Raw genomic sequence first — 25,663 nt, forward strand, 5'->3', positions numbered from 1 at the left:
TTTAAAAAGGAAAAAAAAAAATCAGAAACTGAAGTACAATAAAAATCACATTTTCCACACCTACCAGTGTCTGGCTTGAGTAGCTTTGACAAAGGCCTGGGAATCAATATAAACAGTACAATCAAAAGAAAGTAACAATCTTAAACTAAATTCAGAAACATAATGCAAAGTGGTACCTGCATTTCAAAATTTTAAAACTTGGCCGACAATAATGAACAGTGATAGTTAAGTATTCCCCCTCTGTAAAATGAATTTCCAAAGAATCACAGTGCAACCAGTTAAATTTTGATTGATTTTGAATGTTTTTATATGCATTTTTATAAAAGTTGAGAAGATTGCCACAAATTACACACGCTAATGCTAGATGTGCACACTTATTTCATTAGATGAAAAAAAAATTAGGGTAAATATTCTAAACTGATTACTTTAAATGGTATATACAATCTTTCATCCAAGTATTTTACAGTTGCATCGTTCAGCTGGGTTTAAGCCTGGATTACACATTAAGGTAAAATATGCATGCTATTTCAGCAAAGTAAATGATGTACAGCTGCAGCATATTTATAATGATAGTTATGTGGATTCCACACTGCTACTGTCCATTCTAGCCCTCTGATTAGCAGCAGTAAATAATGTATACTGCCCAAACTTTCTTACATTCAAGTCTGAACAGATAGGAAGATCAATAGATTGTTTTCATTGGTTGTATTAGGATGCTATATCTTTAAATACAATAAATGCGTCTGATTTTGAAGATTTTCCAGTAATTTTCACAAATGTGAATAAAACCTTTCAAGATAAACCAGCAACCCACCCCTCCTGCTAAGTATAATTTAAAATAAATGACACTGTCTTAATAATTACTAAGAGCAAAACCACTTCAGCAAATGAGCACTTGTTTTTTGTAAATTTTCCACAAAAAAAATTAACATTTTACAACAGTATAATGGCATTTTAAAAATTACAAATCAATTGTAGTGCTTTACTGAAAGCACACTAAGCATAAAATAAATGAAACAAAACCAAACCCCAGTACCTCCTGAAGTGAGAAAAATCTGTTATTTTATCTTCATCTGCATAAAAAGATGCAGTAGATAATTTAAGCAGTGCAAGATATTAGTGATTCAGAAGACCATTTTTAAAAAGCTGCACAATCTCCTTTAGTTATACTTTCATTCAAGCCCAAACCATCCAAGTCACTCTGTAACAATCTCCACTAAAAATTTGTCAATAACTGTGTAACCAACTGCTTTAAACCTAAAACACACTGCATCCAGGATGATTAGATTAGATTCCCTACAGTATGGAAACAGACCTCACAACCATTTTCAACACACTGTTAATTACTGAATAATTCACTGAATTATGTCGCAACCCTGGTTATACCATCTTGGATGTAGAAGATTTTCTTTCCAGATTTTATTCTCCCTACCCAAGCAATTTCAATTGTACACTTCCCAGAAATAAATTTATGTACTCTGATATAGATATATATATAGATATATATATATATATAAAATCAATAATAACAATAGGAGGAACTGGCTGCAAAAGCACTATGGTAATGGACTAAAAAATAATTTTTCTTCTTTAAGAAGTATGAGAATCCTCATTGAAATGTAAGGCATTCCAAATTCAAATGTGTAATTTTTGCATATTGTGCAGGAATGCGTTTCTGTAAACAGTAGTTCAAGGTAATCTTGAAAATCAAAATGAGGGGTGTGACAAATTGATTAGATTCTAAATTCCTCTTCTCCAAACAGCTGGCTGAAAGCTCAAAACTTGGACTTAGTTTTTCCCACCCCAAAACTGAAAGTAATATGAATATTTTCAAGTTTTTTTTCTTTCATTGAGGCTGAGTCTAAAAAACTGGACAAGGTCCTTGAGCTTAAAATACTGATGCGATTTGTATAAGCAGGGAGATGTAATGCAGAAAGTCTATTTCTCAGGTGTTTCAGGTTCAGTGGTAGTCATGGCAGCAGTATTCTGGCTCCTATTGTCCTCAGATTTCCCAGATGATGCATCCCATTTCGAAGGGTTTGTTGAAACCTGAGACTTATTGGTGAGTAAGGGTTTAGCAGCATTTACTGGTTTACTAGAAGAGGCATTTGGTTGATGTCTTCTACGACCACTGTCATCAGCTCCAGAAGAACGTCTCTTTCGACCAACCTCATCACCAAATGGGGGCTAATAAAAAGTAATGTTTAAGAACGTTTCAATAAAGTAGAAGTATAATAACATTATGCACTAGAAAGGAAAGTTCAGAACTTTTGAGTAAAATACTAATTATCTTTCGATGCTGAAGCATGCAAGCAGAATATTTGCAAACACATTAATAGCTTCAAGATGGTCGTGTATCGTACCAACCAGATTAAAATATAGGATAATTTTCTGGCTGAAGATCAGGCTTAAGAGATCAGATAAGCAGAAACACAGTGTGCACGATTTTTCAGTTTAATGCAACAGAATATTTAAAAAAAAAAGGTTTCAACTTCAGGCATTATAATGCTAATATTGGTCTTCATGTAGGCCTTGGGGGTGATTGAGTCAATAGTCAGTGGACTGGGACAAGGTGGTAGAAGTAGTTAATTGCATTTGTGGAACCCAAGCAAACAATCCTGAACCTCAAACACTCCACATTAAGTGAAGTACTTTCACAATAAAATTACCTATATATGGCAGGTCCTCGTAGATTACCCTGCATGCAGTTTGGCTACATTCAGGCCAAAGCAATTTTGTCAAGGCAACAGGTGTTACACCCTGTAATTGCACATGCACAAGAGACAATGCCCTTTCCAAATATGAACCCTAGACAACTTCTGTGACACCAAAACAAAATGGTGTTAGGTACAAATCCCGATTCATAATATGCACATATTAAATACATAGGCACCATGGGCCAAGATGCAACGCATTTCTAAATTTAGCCTGGACAATAGTAGGAATGGAAGATGATTGTGACCCAAGCAAGCATACATTTCCACAAAACCAATCTTCCTAGGTGACTCAATTCTATGGCGACAATTATCATTTGGAAACACATGCTGAGTGATAAACAAATGAGTTAATTATAATCACTAAGGAATTGTTGAAAATGTTTCAAAGTAACAAAGCAATCACCTTCTGTAACTAATGAAAAACAAATGCTAAATATACTCACATCAACTCTGAAGTCTTCAAGTCGCTTGAACTTACTAAGGTATTCCTGCAGTTTGGGATCAATCGGTAAATTCTTTGTTTGAGTGTATTTGAGAAAAGCCCAGAATTTTTCCAATCCATAGAGTTGGCCTGAAAGCGAAGCACTCAAAAGTCAGTATTTGGATCGAAAATGATTCAGTTGTAGTACAAGACTACTAAAATTTCTTCATAGGAACTGAATGCGGAGTCATTTTCATGTTATCAATAAATCTTCTATTCTTACCATTTGTATTTGTGAAATGCTTTCTAAAAGTAATGAATTTCTGCTGTAATGTAACCACAGATTACGTACAGAAAGCTAGGTATTAGTTGGTATTTATTATTTTGGACTGACAGTTACCTGCTTCATAGTCTTTTACAGTTTCTTCTTGGAAATCTTTGAATATATCATGTCGAAATCTTCTTTCGAGTCCATAACTGTAAAATCTAAACAGGCACTCCAACCCATACCTGTAAAAATTAAAAACCAAAGGGGAATGATAAAAGGAAACAAGTCAAATATTCTAAACTTAACACAATAAAAAAAGTTCGACTAGCAGTACAGCACCACTGCTTCAAATGTTGCATTCATTCTGACAGTAATTATTAAAAATCTTAATCTTGTATTATTCACTTATTTGGTTCATACAAGTCAAGTTTAGCTTACATTTTATCGAGTGGGAAGGGTTTGGAGGGATATTGGCCAGGTGGGACTAGATTGGGTTGGGTATCTGGTCGGCATGGACAGGTTGGACCGAAGGGTCTGGTTCCATGCTGTCCATCTCTGCGACTCTATGACTAAGGGGAGTAGAGTCAACCCTGGTAACTATAGACTTATGAGCCTTACTTCAGTTGTGGGTAAATTGTTGGAATAGGTTATAAGAAATATGATTTACCATCTAGAGAGGAATAAGTTGATTAAGGAAAGTCAACACTGTTTTGTTTAGTGTAGGTTGTCCCTCACGAACCTTGAATTCTTTGAGAAGGTGGATGAGGGTAAGGTGATTCATGTGGTGGATATGGATTTCAGCAAGGTGTTTGATAAGGATCCCCATGGTAGGCTATTGCATAAAATACAGAGGCATGAGACAGAGGGTGATTTAGTAGTTTGGATCAAAAATTGGCTAGCTGATAGAAGACAGAGAGAGGTGGTTGATGGGAAATAGTCATCCTGGAGTTCGGTTACTCGTGGGGTACCGCAAGGATCTGTTTTGGATCCATTGCTGTCTGTCATTTATATAAATGACCTGGATAAGGGCGTAGAAGTATGGGTTAGTAAATTTGCGGATGACACTAAGGTCGGTAGAGTTGTGGATAGTGATTAAGCATGTTGTAGGTTACGGAGAGACATAGATAAGGTGCAGAGCTGGGTTGAGAAATGGCAAATAGGTTTAATGCAGAAAAGTGTGAGGTGATTCACTTTGAAACGAGCAAAAAGAATGCAGAGTATAGGGCTAATGGTAATATCCTTGGTAGTGTAGATGAGCAGAGAGATTGCTGTGCCCAGGTACATAGATCCTTGAAAGTTGCCATCCAGTTGATAGGATTGTTAAGGCGGCATACGCTGAGTTGGCTTTTATTGGTAGACGGATTGAGTTTCAGAACTAGGAGATCATGCTGCAGCTGTACAAAAGAATGGTGCAGCCACATCTGGAGTTTTGCATACAGTTCTGGTCACACCATTATAGGAAGGATGTGGAAACTTTGGAAGGGGTTCAGAGGAGATTTACTAGGATGTCACCTGGTATGGAGGGAAGGTCTTAGGAGGAAAGGCTGAGGGGACTTGAGGTTGTTTTCAGTAACAAGGAGGATGATGAGGGGCGACTTAAGCGAGACGCAAGATAATCAGAGGGTTAGATACACTGGACAGTGAGTCTTTTTCCTTGGATAGCAATGGCTAGCAAGAGACAGTTTTAAATTGAGAGGTAGTTTCTTTACTCCGTAGTAGGGGTGTGGAACACAGCCTGCAACAGTAGTAGACTCGCCAACTTTAAGGGCGTTTAAATCATCGTTGGATAGGCATATGGATGAGAATGGAATAGTATTGGTTAGATGGGCTTCAGATTGGTTCCACAGTTCAGCGCAACATCGAGGGCCAAAGGGCCTGTACTGCGTTGTAATGTTCTATATTCTAATGTTCCATGGTAACCTTCTTCGTTATCCATGAACCTACAACTTTGGTATCACCTGCAAACTTGCATACTATACCTCCTGTGTTCACATTCAAATAGTTTATATAAATGATGAAAAGAGGTGGACCCAGCACTGATCCTTATGGCACACCATTAGTCACAGGCCTCCAGGCCAAAAGGCAACCCTCCACCACCAACCTCTGTCTTCTACCTTCAAGCCAGTTCTGCATCCAAATAGCTAGTTCTCCATGTATTCCATGTGGTCTAATATTGCTAACCAGTCTACCATGAGGAACCTTATCAAACGCCTTACTGAGGTCCATATAAATCAGGTTCTTCACACTGCTCTCATCAATCCTCTTTATTACTTGAGTCATAGAGATGTACAGCATGGAAACAGACCCTTCAGTCCAACTCGTCCATGTCGACCAGATATCCTAACCTAATCTCATCCCATTTGCCAGCACTTGGCCCGTATCCTCTAAACCATTCCTAATCATATACCCATTCAGATGCCTTTTAAATATTGCAATTGTAGCACCCTCCACCACTTCCTCTGGCAGTTCATTCCACACACGCACCACACTCTTGGCATTAAGGTTCCTTTTAAATTTTTTCCCTCTCAGACTAAACCTATGCCCTCTAGTTCTGAATTCAGCCACCCTAGGGAAAAGACCTTGTTTACTTATCCTATCCATGCTCCTCCTGATTCTTCAAAATAAAAAGATCAAGTTACAGAGACTTAATTTCCCATGCACAAAGCTTGCTTGCTAACTTTGTGCTCCTTTTACAAGACATGCCTTTTTAAAAATTCTGATTTGCTGTTTATAAAACCAAAGTGAACAGCATCACACATTCTACTCTCCTCTCCCACCTCTCATCCCCAATCATCAGCCATCTTGTTGCCAACTCACGTAATCTAGCTATTTCTTTGCAGCTATGTCCTTCTCTCAGCATATATTTTCATCTAAATTTGGATAATAAACAAACTTGGACACATTACTTTTAGACTCCATTTCTTCATTCTCCATGAAAATGTCCCCTGTCCCCTGCCTCTAAAGGATGATTTATTTTAGATACACTCTTCCCTAATACGCTTGGCTAATTTACTTCCATTCTTCTCCACCCATTTATCAAGTAGTTTTTAGTTTCCCTTAGGTGGCTTTAAAAACATTCCCAATTTATTCAAAGTTTGTGCAAAGATTTGTAGCTCGGGTGCTCGTTGCTGTGGTTCTGTTCGCCGAGCTGGAAGTTTTTGTTGCAAACGTTTCGTCCTCTGGCTAGGCGACATCATCAGTGCTTGGGAGCCTACATTCGTTTTGCTCTACATTGTTAGGGTATACAGGAAAGCCACACACAGACCAAGTCCTAAACTATGAAAGTAACCACCCCAACACACACAAACGAAGCTGCATCAGGACACTATTCAAAAGGGCCACAACACACTGCAGTACACCAGAACTGCAAAAAGAAGAGGAGGAACACCTATACAAGGTATTCGCCAAAAACGGATACCCGCGCAACTTCATCAACAGATGCCTAAGAGAAAGACCACGTAGTGTACAATATACCATGCAAGGACTGCACAAAACATTATATAGGACAAACAGGAAGACAGCTAACAATCCGCATACATGAACATCAACTAGCCACGTAACGACACGACCAGCTATCCTTAGTAGCCACACACGCAGACAACAAGCAACATGAATTCGACTGGGACAACACTACTATCATAGGGCAAGTCAGACAGAGAACAGCCAGGGAATTCCTAGAGGCATGGCATTCATCCACAAACTCCATCAACAAACACATCGACCTGGACCCAATATACCAACCACTACAGCGGACAGCTGAAACTGACAACCGGAAGCGGCAGGGACAGACCACTATAAACACCGGAGGAAACATCAAAGAAGCGCTTTGCAGGAGGCTCCCAAGCACTGATGATGTCGCCTAGCCAGGGGACGAAACGTTTGCAACAAAAACTTCCAGCTCGGCGAACAGAACCACAGCATTCCCAATTTATTTAATGCAAAAACCAAAACAACCGTCAACTTCCCTAGAAAGCCAGGATGGATCCTGCTTCCTAATTCTACCCATCTGCAGTGAAATGCATTTTGTGAAAACTTTACAGGACTTTAAGCAGGGCTTATACTCACTAAACTTTAGCAGAAGCAATAAGTGATGTCATTGAAACAAAAGAAAGATCGATGCCAACGGCACTGTAAGTGTTAAGAGAGAAAAAGAGAGAGAGAGAGAGAGAGAGAGAGAGAGAGAGAGAAAGAACAGGATAGAGAGAAAGAGAGAGGAAAAAAAACTCTAGGAGTCAGGAAGCACGGTTTAGAAATAAGAGGTCCATTTATAGAGACTAAGTGGAATATCTTTCATGCCTTTGGATTTCTCTTTTCGAGCAGGCAACGGAGGCTGGGTCATAGAATGCACTCAAGGCTCAATGGACAGATTTTTGACAGACAAGGGAGTAATGGATTTAGGAGCAGAAAAGCAGCAGAGTTAAAACCACAATCAGACCAACCACAATCTTCTAATACTGTGATTTGAGTCCAGTTGATACATTTATCAGATAAGTCAGATCCCAGACAGGAAGCTGGCTTGAATGTCAAAAGTGGTCTCTTACAAGTATAAGGAGGCATTGCTGCAGCTTTTTCTTCAACAATAAAACAAGTTTATTAATAAAAAGATACAATAAACCAAACCATCTTATAATATAATATAAATTCAAATATCTTTAAATACACTGTAAAAGTATAAATCCAATATACTCCTTTGTATTCACACCAGAGTCCCAGATTCCAACACCCCTGGAGTTTTGAATCACTTGTGACTCCTCCTACAGATAGCTCCAGAAAGAAGCTGTCACACACCTGTTTAAACGTATTCAGTTTGAAGTAACCTCTTTTTATCCCAGCTCTTACAGTCTAGGACTAACACCAACTTATCATTCAAAAGTCACACTATATCCTTCCCTTCTTGGGAACCCATGTCAACACAACCATCCTGTTCTATGGACTTCATAAGACTGTTCTACAAAGGTCTCCTTCTAAGCTACAGATGTCTCCCTTAAGCTTTAAAATAAAAAGGCCAGAAGTCACTCTCAAACCATAAGGCCTCACTACTTACCTTGTTGGGTTGCAAAACACTCTAAAATTTAAAATAGTTGATTAGTGGTTCACAAAACTCAAGTTAGGTGTCAAAATATTTTTTTTTAAAATCACGTCTATAAAAAGTTCAGTTAATTATTAACTTAGACAGAAGACCCACGAGTTATCTACTCAAAATACCACCCAATAGCAACCCAAACATACAAAAATTAATCCTACAATTTACATTACAAGTGGATTAGGCTCAAGGGTCAAATGGCCTACATGTCTTTGTTATGTTCTGTTCTTGGCATTACAATCCTACACTTTAAAGGCAGATACACTTTTTCTGTTGTCTCTGAAGTGGTGTAAATCCTGGAATATTTCCACCTTAAAATTTCCAAATATCCTTTCATTTGAACAGCCACGGTCAGTTTCTGTACTGGCTGGTTTAAGAAAAGCCCATCCTCTAGAAAGACTCCCAACATTCCCCAGTGCTGTGCTAGTGCCCTGCTTGGGCATAATTCCCAGTTCCACAAATGTAGTTGTTTCTCATATGAATCACCACAACATTCACAGCAAGTTCTTCACAAGCCACAAGGAGACATCTCTAACCTCGATACCAGGCAGGCAATACTTCTGAGCTGCATAGAACAGTATGCAACCCTCTAACTAAAAATGTTATTTTCGCTGTCACATTTACTTCCTCTCAATTAAACAGTCTTCTGTGATGTGATCAATTTGTCCATCCATCCACACAGGTAACAAATACTTTGTTATTTAAATGCTTGCCAAAAGGAACTGAATCGGTGATCTCCAATTCATGCCTGACTCACATTTGTATACCTTCCTTTATAAAATTACTAACAAAGTTCAACGGTGGCTCAGTGGTTAGCACTGCTGCCTCACAGTACCACGGTCCCAGGTTCGATTCCAGCCTCGGGTGACTGTCTGTGTGGAGTTTGCACGTTCTCGGAGTGTCTGCATGAGTTTCCTCCGGGTGCTCCGGTTTCCCCCCCCACAGTCCAAAAACGTGCAGGTCAGGTGAACTGGCCATGCTAAATTGCCCATTGTGTTAGGTGCATTAGTCAGAGGGAAATGGGTCGGGGTGGACTGGTTGGGCCAAAGGGCCCGTTTCCACACTGTAGGGAATCTAATCTAATCTTAACCAAAGTGACTACTTGACTTTCGCCCAGGTAACGCTTCCTCCTATGTCCCATAACAGATTACAGTTTGGACTCAAGTTCAGCAACAATGTCTAAGTTGAGTTGCTGACATTTACCAAGTGTACAGATTCCAATTACTTCCACAAACTCCACAACCCAAACAAACAGTCTATTTGTATTATTTAACTAGTTACTAACTTGTACTGCTTCTTCATAGTGTCTTCAGCTTAGCTTCCTCCCTAAATCTCTTCCAACCTAATCATTTTGATTGAGCTTCTGCTAACCTGCTCCAATACTGCATTACAGTCACAATTTTGGTTTTGCTAAACAACTGTCTTGTACCTTGGGGTGTTGTATTATCTAAATGAATATTAAAAAATATAAATTTGTTGTGAGGACAAAAATCTTTCATTTTATCTGAATTAGGAAGAATTTCCATCTTTTAGTCCAGTTTTGTTCTTCATATTCAACTATTCACTGCTGATTATACCTGTAATTGTCTTTTGCATCCTCAAGGGACAGCTGTTTAAATTCTTCATACATTTTCCTGTTGAAGTGATCTCTGAGAAAAAAGGACCAGAAACGGAACAGGGTGTTCATTTCCTGGGACTGTCCAATTCCTATTCTCTTCCTCTCTGAAAAGGAAATGTTATGCAATTAGATCTGTACCATTCCAAACACCTTGTGATTTTTCTGAATCGTTTAAAGAGTGTGTGAAGTGCATTCAAATGTCACTTAAGAAATAGAAGTAGGAGACCATTCTGCTCATTGCGCCTCCTCAGTCATTCACCAAGATCATGGTTGATGTTCTAATTCAACACAATTTTTCTTCACTAACCCCAAATCCCTTGATATTTTTAACGTGGAAATCTACTGGTCTCAGTCTTGAACATACACAATGAACCAAGCCTAACACTTTAGCTTTAAACTGGCTATGATGCAGCTTTGCAACTTATGATTTATATTCAGTACAAAACACCGATTACAGACATCTACATTTGCCTGTTTCCTAGCTGTCTTACCTCGTTCAGTAGGTAATTAATTGTTAATCAGTAGTTAGTTGCACAAGTTGATGACATCTGAAGGTTATTTAGATTGAGAACAGACGAAATAGATAATTATTCTGACCCATTAGGGAACATTTTTAAAACTAGACAATAAAAATTCATCCCTCGTTGTCTGGAGCTTGAAAATAACCCATTTGATATTCAGATGTCTTTTGAATCCCAGAAAGAGTTGTACTTTATTTTGTAATCAACATCATTTGGTCTCACAAAAGAAGAATTAAGTTCCTGCATAGCATTTCACTCAGATTCAACAGTCACAAGCTTTACGCATGTCAGAAATGAAGTACTATGGAGTTAACCTACTTCAGTACTCTTTCTGAATTTTTATAAATAAATTTGATTTGTTAGGGCTGAAGAGCATCCTTCACATAATATGTTTTACCTTGAGCAGTGCATGTGTGATGGACAACCTAAGAATTCTTCTGGTGGATAATCCTATGAAAAAGGATAGTTTAGTGCTATGTAATGCTACTTTATTCATGACAAGCCAAATGGTTCATGCTTTAGCTCATTGAAATTTTCTTTTGCAATGCATAGAAGTCAAATTCAAGAGAAAACCAGAACTATAATGACGAGATTCTACAGAGGAACAGTTCAGCAAATTTCAATCAAAACACTATGGAACTGGGAATCATGATTGCCTAGCTATTCTCAATTAGGAGTAAGGGAGACACAGCTACCTGAAACAGAAAAGAGGCAGCAAGTCAAAGTCATGGTCTTGTTCTTGTCAGGGCTGCAATCAAGAAACCAAACTAACGTAAAGGAACACCAACATATAAAATATGAGAAAATGGCACTGATAGATGGGACTGTGGCTGGCATGGAGATGCAGCTGGAGCTGTTAACTGTCAACCTTAGATAGCCAATTAACCACTGTTATTTTCCATTATGAACTTTATCTGTTTCCTCACTTGGACTACATTCTCTAGGTCGCGTCTGTAAGGGTATTTCCACATGGGTGATGCATACCTTACATTAACAGCACATGTGGCCAAAGAAGCTCTCCCTGGCCAATCTACATAAATTGAATGAGTGTCCATATTAGTGTTCATATATCAGCTCAATAGATTTCTGGGAGATAGCATAATATTCCATCTAAATTTAGAATTTTAAATTTGATTCATTCTCAACAGCTCTGATATTCTTATTTCACTCCCCACTACTTTCACCACTGTAAACACATTCCTTCTGACTCCTCGTAGTGCTGGTGTAAGTTATTAACACATATACATGGAAATTCATTGAGTTTCTTTTTGATTTGATAAAGTCCAGTGTACCTCAGTTTTAGTGGTTCACTACAGACCAGTAACAATACTAATACCTTGTTTTCAATGACAAATCCACTTTCGCTTTACTTGTTTGTTGCATGATTATCTAATGCTCTTTGGCCAACTCACACGCTTTGGCTAATTAGTTACAGTAACGCAAAACATTTTGGAAGTTTGGTTTGAAGCTTTGGCTCAATTCTTTAAGGGATCCTCTAACCTCATGTCCCCATATTAGTTTGAAAGGGCTTAATCCTGTAGACTCATTAGGGATATCTTTAATTGCCAACTACAAGAAAATGCATTGTTTCCAATCATTACGATATTCTGAAAACAGGCTGAAACCTGGTCTTTAAAGTTTGATACCATCTTTCTTCTAGTGCACCTTGCAACTATGAATGAAAATAAATTGTTTATTCCTAAACTATTATTTATTTGAATATATGATTGAAAATTCAACCTTGATCAATTGTATTGCCTGACGTATCACAAGTATGAGAATCATTCCGGTGCAGAAGGCATCAAGTTAGTCTTATCTTCTTTGCCTTTTTCTAGTAACCTTGCACATTATTTCTATTTAAATAATCAAATACCTTTGTGAATGTCTCAAATGAACCTGCATCTATGATACTTCCAGGCAGCATATTCCATCATTTCCCACTTGAAAAGTTTGTCCTCCTATCACATTTATTTCTTTCACCAATTGCTTCATGAGCAGGAAAAGTTTATCTATTTCTGTTCAGATCTCTCATGACTTTTAAAATAAACTTCAATTACTCTTTGCTTTTCCCTCTAGGAAAATCACCCCACTTCTTCCATCTACCTCAACTAAAATGTTTATCATCCTTGAAATTATTCTTCCAAATCTCTTTTACACTTTTTCCAATAAAGTGCTTTAACAGTACCCCAACTGAGTTTTAGTGTTTTATACAGGTGCAGCATAATGGTCACTCTTGTACTCATGCAAGTATAATAAATCCCAGAATACTGTATGCATTAACTGCACCTGTCCTACCACCTTTAATGATTTGTGTACATATACACCTTACTCTCTCTGCTCCTGCATGTCAGGGTCATCCCCTTTACAATGTAACTCCATTTTCATTTGCGACAATGCTGTCACTTCAAGGTTATTTGGTCCTTGGGTTTTGTTTTTAAAAAAAGGTCACAAAGGCAGGGGTACCAAGGGGTCTAGGAAGAGCCTAGTTTAACAGTGGCAGGGGAGTGGCCAGTTCTCCCAGATCAGTTTTTTTTTCTAGTTTGGTTTAGCTGTGGCATTCAAATGATGCTGGAGTTCAGGAAGGTTGCAAACTTCAAATGATTCCTGATTCACTTTCTCTCTGATATCTCTTTGGATGCTGTTCCCTCCTGCCTTTTTCAATTTACCTTTTTGCCAAGGGATCTGTTTCTAGGATGTTAATGGATTGTTTCTTAGTTAAGTTGATGCATCAGGTCGATTAGGTTTTCCAATAATTACATTAGTTAAAACAGGAAATCAGAATTTGGAATATAGTGTTTAAATAATTTCTGTTTTGCTTAAAGTCAAGTGGTTTGACCAGCTGCATCACACCTGGAATATCCATTTCACATCTATCTCTAAAATAAGAAAAAGTTAGGGTCTCGGCTACCTCCTTAACATATTTTATCGGAGTCTGGCCTGGTCCATAACATACTCTCACAAATCACCTCTTGTTTCTCTGCATTTAACTTAATTGGCCACCCACCCATCAACTTATCAATGTCCGTTTGATATTCTATACCAAACTTATCAAGTTCACAATATTTGGAAATTGATGCCTGCACTCCAAGATATAGGTTATGAATGTAAATTAGGAACTATTTCACTACCATTTTGCTGTTGTTTTTCACTCAGGAAATGTTTTTGAAACACTCATGACTCTCAAAAGACATCAGTTTCATCATATCTTTATGTAATCCTGACCAGTAAAAAAGTTATTCTAGTTTACCTTGCATTTTCCTAATACTCAAGTGACCTATCTTTGGAATTTGGAGAGTCACTTATAAATTTTGTTAGAACATCCAATGTGAACTACTTGCTGATATACTAACACCAATTTGGCATGAGCAGATAGTTAAGGCTATCACAGTTACTTCATTAACACTCTTGAACAGCAACTTTCAACCTAATACTGATTCTGATCCAGTTTCAGAGTAAACGGTTTGATAAAGTTCTGTCAACTCAGGATGGGTTTATTACTTCTGCATTAGAGAAGATGGGCTAAACACGGTGAGAGGGGTAAGATTTAACAGAGATCTAAGGGGCAACGCTTTCCACACAGACAGTGGTGCATGTATGGAATGAACTGCAAAAGGAAATGAAGGAGGCTGGTACAATAACAACATTTAAAAGCATCTGGATGAATAGGAATAGTTTAAAAGGGATATCATGACAATGCTGCTCCTTTAACAAAGTATGTTATCAGTGGGTTTTTTTCCCCAAAGAGGGGTTGTAAAAGGTAGAGGTTCCGATTTTTCTGGGATTTGGGGTCTTTGCTTACGGCTAACAAATACTGCCTATGACAACAATCAATCAGGGAAAGGCTTTTACAATTTTTTAAAAAGTGTACAACGAACGGGGAGTGACCAGTTCTCCCAGGTCAGTTTTTTTTTCCTGGTTTGGTTTGGTTTTAGTAAGCAGTCCCGAAGCTGCTGCTCTGAGAAACAGCTGCAGTGGAAAGAGGTTCCATGTTTCAGCAAATGATCCCTGATTCATCCTCTCTCTCCAATTCCACCCCCCAACCTCCCGAATCTCTCTCTGGTAAGAATCTGTGTTTGCATTTACCTTTTTTCGGCCAAGGGATGTGTTTATGGGATGTTGCAGGAAATCTGAACAGCTCTTCCTTAAGTTGTAAGGGATGTAGTGTTGGTCAGGTTTTCAAACCATTGTTAGACTAAATTCTGTTTTCTTTTGTTTGTGTTTCATTCGATGGTGCATAAATATATTCTGTTTTACTCGAAGCCAAGTGGGACGACCAGCTGCATCACTCCTGGGATATCCACCATACATCTGCTTGAAGTAACTAGAAAAGTTAGGGTCTTCAAACGTTGTGAGGGGGTCTAGCTTGGTCCATAACAACATGGAAAAAATACTGGCAAATGGGACTAGATTTGTGTGAGGATATTTGGCCGGCACAGGTAAGTTGAACTGAAGGATCTATTTCCGTGCTGGACATCTCTTTGATTCTATGTCAGACTCATTCACAATACTTCCTTCCATTTTACCGAAGTTCTTTTTCTTAAAGATTTCCTATTCCTCCCAATTCCTTGTCAATTTCCATATGGCTATTTCAAACGGGAGGGGTCATAGGCACCTATCAGAATTGCTGCTTCTCAGATCGTTGATATTTGGTGCTCATCTAAATAGATCGAATTATTACAATATTAATTTGGAATACTTCCATCATATTTTCCTCACACTCTCAGAAGTTTCTTCTAACTTCTATGAGCAAAACCACAGCAAAATCGCAGCATTGCTTTCTGTTAAAAATTGTACAAGTGCATGAATAGGCATTTAATTGATTACCTTCAGAGACAAACTCATCTGCATTAAGTTCTACCTTTTTAATGACTACACAGTGTTTGAATATTCTCCCTGAACACTAGTGGTGTACATATTCATAGTTGTGCTTATCTGGTCACTAACATTAAGATTCAAGCACCTTTTGGCAGTTCAATGTCAGCTATTTTTTAAAGGTTAATTATCTTTCAACACCATACTCTAAATTTTAGGTACTAACCAAACATTTTAGTTAAATCAAATTCTTCAGTGCAATCAGAATCATACTTTGAATTCTGCTTTCTTCCTTTACCCCAAGCTTTTCTTTCTCTCTTTGGGGTTCAATGTTTTCCATTTCCTTTCCATGTATTTCCTCTCCTCTCTTGCCATTTCAAAAATTTTAAAATATTCTCGATCCATTTTCAATTAAATCTTATCTAATTGTAGCTTTGATACATCAATTTTAGATTGCTTGGTTTTCAATTCTAAATGCTAGGTTAATCATGATACTCTCATCATCCTCACAAGATCCAGTATGACATCATCTACTCCCAAAATGTTTTAGTAACATAATCTAAAACATCTTTAAAATTCCAAACTACATAACATGTTACACGGCAATTCACATTCCTATGCCAAAAACCTGTTGGTACTTAAGGATTCATATATATCTCAAATTCAAGGATTTCTGATCCCTCATTTAAGACCCCAGTTGATATGAATACTGGGAAAATCAGGTCCTAGACCAAAGCCTGGATTGATCAACCCTAATTTGGTATTTGTGATTTATTCTAAACCACATCAGTTTGCTATTGAACATATTCTCTAGGAGTTTGTCAGTGTAATTTTTAACAAACAATACTGAATTGTTTTCCATTGGGGAAAATAGTTTGAAAGATTTTGTTACAAACACGAGAAAAGGATTCAAAACCACACACTCTCTATCCCAGCAATACCCTTACAAACGCCACAACCCAAGCAAAAGCTACCACCACATCCAGACCAAGATTTCTTGCTCAAGCTGACATAACTGTAATTAGTTTCCTTCTGACAACTTTCTGCACATTCACTAGATACTTTATCTTTAGCTGGTATCTTTCGCTGAGACACTTAAACTGCAAACTAAGCTCATTATTACATCAACCTCAGAGCAAACATGAATTTCCTGGAAACATTTTCAGCAGTTTTGCAGGATTTCATACCAAGGAGTTTAAAACTATTACCTCCACTCTCTGGCATGTAATATACAAAGACTACTTGCTTCTGGAGCTCTTTGTGTCTCTCAATCCCTGTTGCTGGGAGATTTTTTTTAAAATCCCCAAGCTTTTTGTAAAAATGCACCAAAAGATAACTAATCCAGATTTCTTCACTTCAGAGCTGTAAAACCTCATTAGAAGTCTATGTACCCAGAGACTTTGATTGGCTTCTCCATACTTAGAACACAGAACATAACAGCGCAATTAAGGCCCTTTGATCCTCGATGTTACACTGACCTGTGGAATCAATCTGAAGCCCATCTACGCCACACTATTCCATTTTCATCCATATGCTTATCCAATGACCATTTAAATGCCTTTAAAGGTGGAGAATCTACTACTGCTGCAGGCAGTGTGTTCCATGCCCCTACTACTCTCAGTAAAGAAACTATCTCTGACATCTGTCTTCTATCTATCACCACTCAATTTAAAGCTTTGTGCCCTTGTGCTAGCCAGCACCAACTGAGGAAGAAGGCTCTCACTGTCCACCATGTCTAACCCTCTGATTATCTTATATGTCTCTAAGTCACCTCTCAACCTTCTAACGAAAACAACCTCATGTCCCTCAGCCTTTCCTCCTAAGACCTTCCCTCCATACCAGGCAACATCCTAGTATATATCCCCTGAACCCTTTCAAAACTTCCATATCCTTCCTATAATGCTATGACCAGAACTGTACGCAATACCCCAAGTGTGGCTGCACCAGAGTTTTCTCCAGCTGCAACGTTACCTTGTGGCTCCCGAACTCGGTCTCTCTCTCAATAGAAGTTAACTCTGCATATGGCTTAACAGCCCTATCAAACTGGGTAGCAACTTTCAGGGATCTATGCACATGGACACCAAGATCTCTCTGCTCATCCACACTGCCAAGAATCTTACCATTAGCCCAGTACACTCTATTCCTGTTGCTCCTTATAAAAGTGAATCACCTCTCATTTTTCTGCATTAAACTCCAGCTGCCACCTCTCAGCCCAACTCTGCAGCTTATGTTTCTCTATAACCTGCAACATCCTTCAGCACTATACACAACTCCACTGACCTTAGTGTCATCCACAAATTTACTAACCCATCCTTCTATGCCCTCATCTAGGTCAGTTATAAAAATTACAAACAGCAGTGGCCCCGAAACAGATCCTTGCGGTACACCACTAGTAACTGAACTCCAGGATGAACATTTCCCATCGACCTCCACCCTGTCTTCTTTCAGCTTCTAATCCAAACCGCTAAAATCACCCTCAATCCCATGTCTCCATATTTTGTGCAATAGCCTACTGTGGAGAACCTTATCATATGCCATGTACACCACAACCACTTTTACCCTCATCCACCATCTCAAAGAACTCAATAAGGTTTGTGAAGTACGACCTACCCTTCACAAAACCATTTTAGCTATCCCTAATCAACTTCTTGGCACTAAGCTCACAACAGCCTTAAAATTATGTTTCCCCTTCATTAAAAAACATAATTAAGATTACAGTTCTACATTGTTCCTAACAACTTTTAAGCATTTGTTTGCTTACATTTCAGTGCCAATGAATGAATTCAGTGCCATTTCAAGACAAAAAGCTTAGAATTCAGTATCACTTGTAAGCAACATTAATGTGCTATTACCAAATTATAAAGCAGTCTTCTGAATTAAAACCAAGGCTACAAAACATTCAGTGGCATATACAATTACTTGTTACAACAGGTAGAAAGCAAGTATTGCTGATGCTGGCGATCAAAGTCGAGAGTGAAATGCTGGAAAAGCACAGGTCAGGCAGCATCCAAGGAGCAGGAGAATCGACATTTCATTCCTGCTGAAGGGCTTATGCCCGAAATGTCAATTCTCCTGCTCCTCGGATGCTGCCTGGCCTGCTGTGCTTTTCCAGCACCACACTCTTAACTACTACTAGAACACGCAAAAACATTTTTGTCACAACTTATTTTTCTTTCTCAGCTGTACATTAGAAGTAAAAACCTTCATTAAGGGTTCATTTAAAGCTACAAAGATACCTTGAAATAAAAAAAACATTGTACAAGCCAGTAAGAAAAGAACTACTACTTTTGATGAATACATCCTTTAAATGCACTGTATTCAAAATTATCCAACCTCCTAATATATGAAATATAGGAAAATGGCTTACCGTTCAAACATCTTCGACGATATTTGTGGTAAACTTGTTGAGTGAAGCCATTTTCTCTTAAAAGCTCGTGAGAAGGATGCTGGAACTTAGGTAGAGAGTTTGGTGTACAGCCATAACTTCCAACAAATGGTGTGCCTTCTGAAGGACTGGCATTTGAACTACTAAGTGGACAAAAACAATTTCAAAGCTAGGAATGAAATTTTATTTTCCTTAACATTTTTTCACCATTATGTTTCTTATGGATATAATACTATATCTGGCTTGTAGACACACCACTTTTCTGGCAGGCATTTTGTTAGTTGCTAGTCTGCTGGTTTCCTCAGCATAACTAGTCATACATCAGCCAATCGAGCACGCGAAAACACAGAATTATAAGGACATTCAAGACTATCTTTTGCAGCAGTTGAATATTGTTTTAAACTTACACACAAAACTGGCCAAATCCCCAGATCTTGATTCCTGTTTCCAATAATTGGAACCATTTGTACCCTTCATGTTGGCTTAAAATCGACTTTTAGACCCTGGCATTGGCTTTCAACAATATCATGGTGGATCTGTCATCAACTGCCAATGTACCTAAATAACAAAAATCTAACCACCTTAGATTTGAAATCAGCCATGTTTCCGGTACTACCTGTTGACTGCAAAAGAGTTTCAAACTTTTACCATCCTGTGTACGGACGAGTATCCGAATTTCACTCCTGAAAGGTCTGGCTCCATTTTATCTTGACAATGTTCCTAATTTAAAAGTTTCCAACCTGCAGTAGTATTTTCTCACATCAGTTTTGAGAACGTTAATATCAAATCTCCCCATAACTATCCAAATTCCAGGGAATACATATCTAGTTTGTGCAGGTGCTCCTTGGAATTTACTGCTTGAAGACCAGGCATCATAGTGATATATCTATGTTGAACCCCTCCAAAGACACTAAATCCTATGGTTTCCTATGCCCAGGACTTCTCTCAGTACTTCAGTTGTAATAAAGTCCTGATTAGCTGGAGTATAATCTCTAACTTTCTGAACTTTTGGCTTTTCACATATCATGGCAAGCATTATTAGTCAAGTCTCTTTGACTTCCACTGTTTCTAGATTTGCACCATTTATAAAGTTCTCTATCCTATCCTGGGTCCAAAATGATGATGTGATTTACCTGCATAGGAAATTGATTTCCTACAATTTTACTCATTCTCTTAAACCAGTTTTTCTTTTTAAATTTGCATTATTTACAGTGTTGTCTATGTTTGTCATCAGCAAACCTGAAAAGTGGTTTACCTCACTAAATAATAAATAAAGTAAATATTTTTAATCAACCAATTCAACACGTTTGACAGCTCTCCCACAGGCAGAACTTTATGGCAAACCTTCCAATCCAGAGGTAGAGACACTACCGGAAGAGCCCAAACATTGAATCTTTATTATAGACTTGCAATTTCCCTCACAAGAGATAGTAGGCTCACCAATCTATAGTTTCCTTGGTGCTCCTCTCACTATTCCTAAGAGGACACAGAAATATTTCCAATCTAAAGGACTAATTCCTGAATCAAGAATTTGTGATGATTTCAAGGAACAAGTAGGTTATTGTTACTATAAAGGAACAAAAAGAAACTTAGTTTGAAATATTTCACTTGCTATAATTGATGAATTCTTCAGATGTGATAAATATTAAACTTGTTTCAAATTAATTGTTTTTAGTACCTTGGAATTACATTAAAGTCCAACAGTGAATGACTTAAAAGGCAAACATGAAAGGGGGGGGAAAAAAACGCTCCGGAATGATTGAATTTATTTTTCCAGGACATTTTGGCAATTGGTTGGTTCCAAACAAGGGAGGTTTAGAACTTACAAAATTAGGCACAAGTAACTGTTCAGCATTATGGGTTCAAAATAAAGCTGGAATGTTATGGTTACACAAACAAATTTTGTTTGTAGACTGTTGCCTTTTACCAATTAAGTAATTTTCATTAGAACGGACATCATGACATTTGCAACTTAAATGCTGATTATTTTATAAATGTCCTAAAGAACTGCTTCAGTATTAGACTAAATTTTACAGAGGCAGTATTATAATATACATATTGTCACAAAGTAGCAATATTCAAAAACACAAGTAGATTGTGCATCAGTAATACTTTCAGTAGCATAAACAACTGAATTGTCTAAGAATTCAGTATAAATACTGAATAAAAGAGTCAATTAAATTTAACTTACTGATAATGCTATAACAAATGTTAATGTTATGTAAATATGTTACAATTATTGAACATATGGTTGTATTTTCTTCTTTCATGGACAAGTTACAAAATTGCTATTTATTCAATTGATATAAACTATCTAAACATTTTTGTAAAGTTAATGCTACAATGCAAGTAGCAGCATCACTATACAGAAGAACCTTGATTATCCACAGGACACAGGCAGGCAGTATTTCGCTCGCTTAATCGAATGCTGTTTAACAGTTGAGCTGAGCATCGGGACCTTGCGATCTTGCCGGATAATTCGATATTCGGATAATTGAATGCCAGATAATCAAGGTTCCTCTGTATTAGTTTGCAATTACATTACATTCCTAGGCTTTTTAAAATGTTTAATGTACCAGACGATTAATAAGTGATATAAACAAAAGCATTTACCTAACAGATGGTGTTCTTGGTCTGTGTTCTTTTGAATCCATAACCCAGCCAATGTGACATTCAAGTGGTGGATTTGAACTATGCCTCGTTTTTCTTTTCCTTGGTGCCTGCAAATGCAATCACCTTGGAGTTTTAAAAACTACCAATAACTTAGCTTCTGCCTCAGTAAATTACACATTACCCTCAGTGTACTCATTCACATCATGTATTTGGGCCAAGTCACTATGAGGTCAGAAAGGGCTTGAGGTAAAAAGATTATGAGGTTAAATAGGGATGTATTGCCATTGATATGGTAATAGATATGATGTTACTTGAGTTTGCAATTTAATTTCAGAATTTAATAGAACTGCCTGATGATATTAAGTGGCATCATATGTATAGTACAGGTTCTAAAAAATTTTTCTATTTTGTGGAAGTCTTTGAATTATGAATTTCATGAGGGCTACTGTTTCCTAGGAAGTTAACTCATTTTCTAGAAGACAAAATACTGCTTGGTAATTATTACAAAAGGACTCCATAAGACGACTTAAAATGTTTTTACTTCATTATACCTATAGATGTTAAGACAATAGAGACACAAAAGAGGGGGGGAAAAATGAAGGATAGTATCCAAATTGAGATATTACATTTTCATGCCTTTCAAATGGTACAAAACTGGAATATCGCTGAAAACAAAGGGATGTTTTGTCACAGTATTTCATCTTGCACTCCATAAGATGAAGAAGTATGCCATTCATCTAGTGTGCTCCAATCTTCAATGAGATCATGGCTGATAATACTCAAACCCACTTTCCTCCCTTGTCGTCTCAATCAGACTCCCTTAAAATATTTTTAAAAACGTCCATTTCAACCTTGAATATACTTAAGGAGCTAGCCTCAACACTCCTCTAAAATAAAAGAATTCCACAGATTCATTATTCTCAGAAGCTTTCTCCTCATTTCTGTCTTAAATGGGCAACACTTTACTCAGATTATACTTTCTGGTCCTAGACTCTTCCCACAAGAGTACACAACATTTCTGCATTTACCCTAAGAATCTTGTATGTTTCAATCAAGTTGCCTCACATTCTAACTTCCAAAGAGGGCAGGTTCAGCCTAATCAATCTCTTGCCATAAGACAGTCCCTCCATATCTGGTATTAACCTGGTGAACTTTCTTTGGACTGTCACCAATATCAGTGTATCGTTTCTTGGATATAGGGGCCCTACCTATCAGTATTCCATTTGTGATCTGACTGGTGCTTAGTCTAGTTTAGCAAGACCTCCTACTTTTATACTTCACTCTTTTAGAAATAATAGAAATTTGTCTTCCCTATTACTTGGATTCTAGCTTTTCGTGATTCATGGAAAAAGACTTCTATATACCTCTTTCTGTAGCTTTCTGCATTTAAAATAATATTAAGCTCCTCTATCTTTTCTTGAAGAGGAAAACCAACTTGCACTTTCCACTTTACCAAAGAGGAAAGTGCAGATTGGTTAGCAAGTTGTCTTTTTTCCAGCAATAATCAACGTTATATTATTCTAGACCCTGGTGCAATGATACAATACATGCTACTCAAGGAAAATTCAGGAAAATTTGGATTTGATGAATGATCTTAAATAAAAAAATTTGACGAATAAATAGCATTTTAAAATTTAAATGAGCACTCAAGTGATGCATAAGCATTAAAAAGCAAGATTTTCACTGTCTTAAAATATGGAGAGACTTTGCACCAAAAATGTCATATCTTTCCACTTTATTGTGTTTCTAGCCAGAAAAGGATAAATATTTATTGTACCTCAATGTCTAAAGGCCTTCCTTCTTTGACGACAGGATAAAATCGTGGTGTCTTACTGGGATCTTGTAGCCTAGGTGTACGTGGAGTCTTTGGGGTTCTGGCTGGACATGCTGGAGATTCTGGTACAGTTGTAGGTAAAGAACGGGCTAGGTTTGATGATGGTGGCTCTGCAACACCAAACAGCTTGTTGGCTAACTCTTCAGCATAATCTGTCAGACACAAGTAATTCAAAATTTGTCTCAACACATATTTTAAATAGTAGCCATGTTTTTCTTCAGATACAGAAATGCTTAAAATCAGGCTTCATTGTCTTTTACATTCTGGTCTTGGAGGTATAGAGATGTACAGCATGGTCCAAATTGTCCATGCTGACCAGATATACTAAATTAATTAGTCCCATTTGGCAACATCCCACTAAGCCCTTCCTATTCATGTATCCACCCTTTTAAAATGTTGTAATTATAGCAGCCTCCACTATTTCCTCTAGAAGCTCATTCCATACACATGCTACTCTCCACATGAAAAATTTACCTCTTAGGTCCCTTTTAAACCTTTCCCTTCTTACCTTAAATTCATGGGTGAATGTTCATAAATTCTCAGCTATGTACTTCAAAATATGTAATAATGGTACTTGATCAATATCTTAAAGTCAAGGATCAAAAGGGAGACTGGCTGGCATTCAGGCAATGTTTGTAAATTTTAACCATATTCAGTTTTAAGAATACAGTTTACTTATGCTTCATCAACTCTGAGCATGATTTTTTTTTAATTCATTGGATGAGGGCAACTGGTTAGGCAACATTAATGCCCATCCCTAACTGCCCAAAGGACAGCTAAGAGTCAACCACATTGCTGTGGGTCTGGAGTCACATCTTGGCCATACCAGAGAAGGATGGCAGATTCCACCCTATAAGGGATTAGTAAATCAAATGGGTTTTTACAACAATTGAAAATGGATTCACAGATATCATTGGACTCAATTCCAGGTTTTTTTAAGAATCAAATTCAAATTTGAATCCCAGGTCACTATCTCAAATACCTCAATTTTCTCAGCTCACTCTTCTCTAAAGTCCCTCATGGCGACAAGCAGTCTTATTAACCTTTTCTACATCAGCTAAAGCTTTTCCATCCTAAACTATTGCAATCAGCAGATGCTGAGCCAGTGTTCAATAACGTTTAATTGCAACTTGCATATTTTTCTACTCAATAACAACTGAAGCAGCCTATGATCTAGACCATTTTCAAAAAAGTCCGTAGGATAGTGTCATCACTGGCAAGGGCAATATTTGTTACTCACTCCTAATCCCACAAACTGAGTAGTTTGCTGTGCCCTTTCTAGGGTCAATTAAGAGTCAAATCATATTGCTATAGGCCTGCAGTCAGATCAAGGCCAATCAGGTAAGAATAGCAGAATTATTTCCATATGGGACATAATGAATCATATTTTTGAATGATAAACTAATGGCAGCAACAGTCACTATGAAACAGATTCTAGACTTGATTAATTTATTTTAAGTCCCACCATGGTATGATCTGAACCTATGAAACCTAGAACCTTGGCCTGGGCCTTGGAATTACTAGTTTAGTAACATTATCATTGCATCACTGTGTCCTGCTTCAACTACCCTTTTGATGTGCCCTGAAACCGTTCAACGTGCATACATACTTCCAGGTTTCTCTGTTCCTGCTGCTCTTTTAGAATTTTATCCTTTAGTTCACATTGCCTTTGCTTTTTCCTCTTACCAAAATGTATCACATTGTGCTAATGTGACCTTTATTCTCATGGCTGCAGTGTCACTGACAGTGTATTACGGTACTTTATCAAACATCTTTTGCAAGTGTTTCCAAACACCACATCAACACCCTCAGAAACTCTTATCTCATCAAAAAAAGCTACTTATAAATATGACTATCTTTCAATAAATTTTTGCTGTATTTCCTTACATAATGTAAATGCTTTTAAAATTGTTGTACATTATAAATGGAAAAATATTGCACAATGGAAATTAAAGTTGGTAACTAAGGGACTAATTTAAGATAGCTGGAAAAGAATATTTAAAAAAAGGGGAAAAATTATAAAATGAGTGAGTTACAATGAGCTGAAGTATATTAGAAATGTGGTTAACAGTAGCATTTAAAAATGGAGCTGCATGCATATTTAACCATTACAGCACAGACAGTGTTGGACATATCATTTTTTCAATGCTGGTTCTTTGTAACACCAGTTCATCCAGGTGCACACAGTTCACTTTCCTTTTAGCCCTGTGATTTTATTCTCCACAACAGTTCAGCCATTTCTGGTTTAAAAACGTTGATTCATTCTGCATCCAACAACAGCTTATATTTATATACCATCTTTAACATGAGGAAATTTCGTAAAGTGCTCCACACAAATCAGATGACCAAGTGTTTTCAAATTGATAAGTTTTAAGCAGCACCATAAAGGAA

At 37.5% G+C, this 25,663-nt stretch overlaps 1 protein-coding gene across 5 annotated transcripts in view; it reads right to left on the reverse strand.

Annotated features, from left to right (window-relative positions):
* Nucleotides 1-278: 278 nt before the first annotated feature.
* Nucleotides 279-25,663, reverse strand: part of LOC122539387 (la-related protein 1B-like) — a 114,272-nt gene continuing 88,887 nt past the window's right edge. For 2 of the 5 annotated variants that reach the window (XM_043674172.1, XM_043674175.1), the window contains exons 14-20: nucleotides 23,216-23,424; nucleotides 21,439-21,545; nucleotides 18,808-18,968; nucleotides 10,067-10,211; nucleotides 3,539-3,648; nucleotides 3,161-3,288; nucleotides 279-2,187 (exon numbers count right to left, since the gene is read on the reverse strand). In XM_043674172.1, the coding sequence (XP_043530107.1) occupies nucleotides 1,939-2,187; nucleotides 3,161-3,288; nucleotides 3,539-3,648; nucleotides 10,067-10,211; nucleotides 18,808-18,968; nucleotides 21,439-21,545; nucleotides 23,216-23,424 (1,109 nt within the window). In that variant the 3' untranslated portion in view covers nucleotides 279-1,938. Of the gene's footprint in view, nucleotides 2,188-3,160; nucleotides 3,289-3,538; nucleotides 3,649-10,066; nucleotides 10,212-14,710; nucleotides 14,937-18,807; nucleotides 18,969-21,438; nucleotides 21,546-23,215; nucleotides 23,425-25,663 lie in introns of those variants that run through there. The other 3 variants (XM_043674174.1, XM_043674173.1, XM_043674176.1) reach the window with 3 other exon arrangements.

Source organism: Chiloscyllium plagiosum, chromosome 32 (genome assembly GCF_004010195.1).
Source record: "Chiloscyllium plagiosum isolate BGI_BamShark_2017 chromosome 32, ASM401019v2, whole genome shotgun sequence".
In the NCBI taxonomy this organism is placed as follows: domain Eukaryota; kingdom Metazoa; phylum Chordata; class Chondrichthyes; order Orectolobiformes; family Hemiscylliidae; genus Chiloscyllium; species Chiloscyllium plagiosum.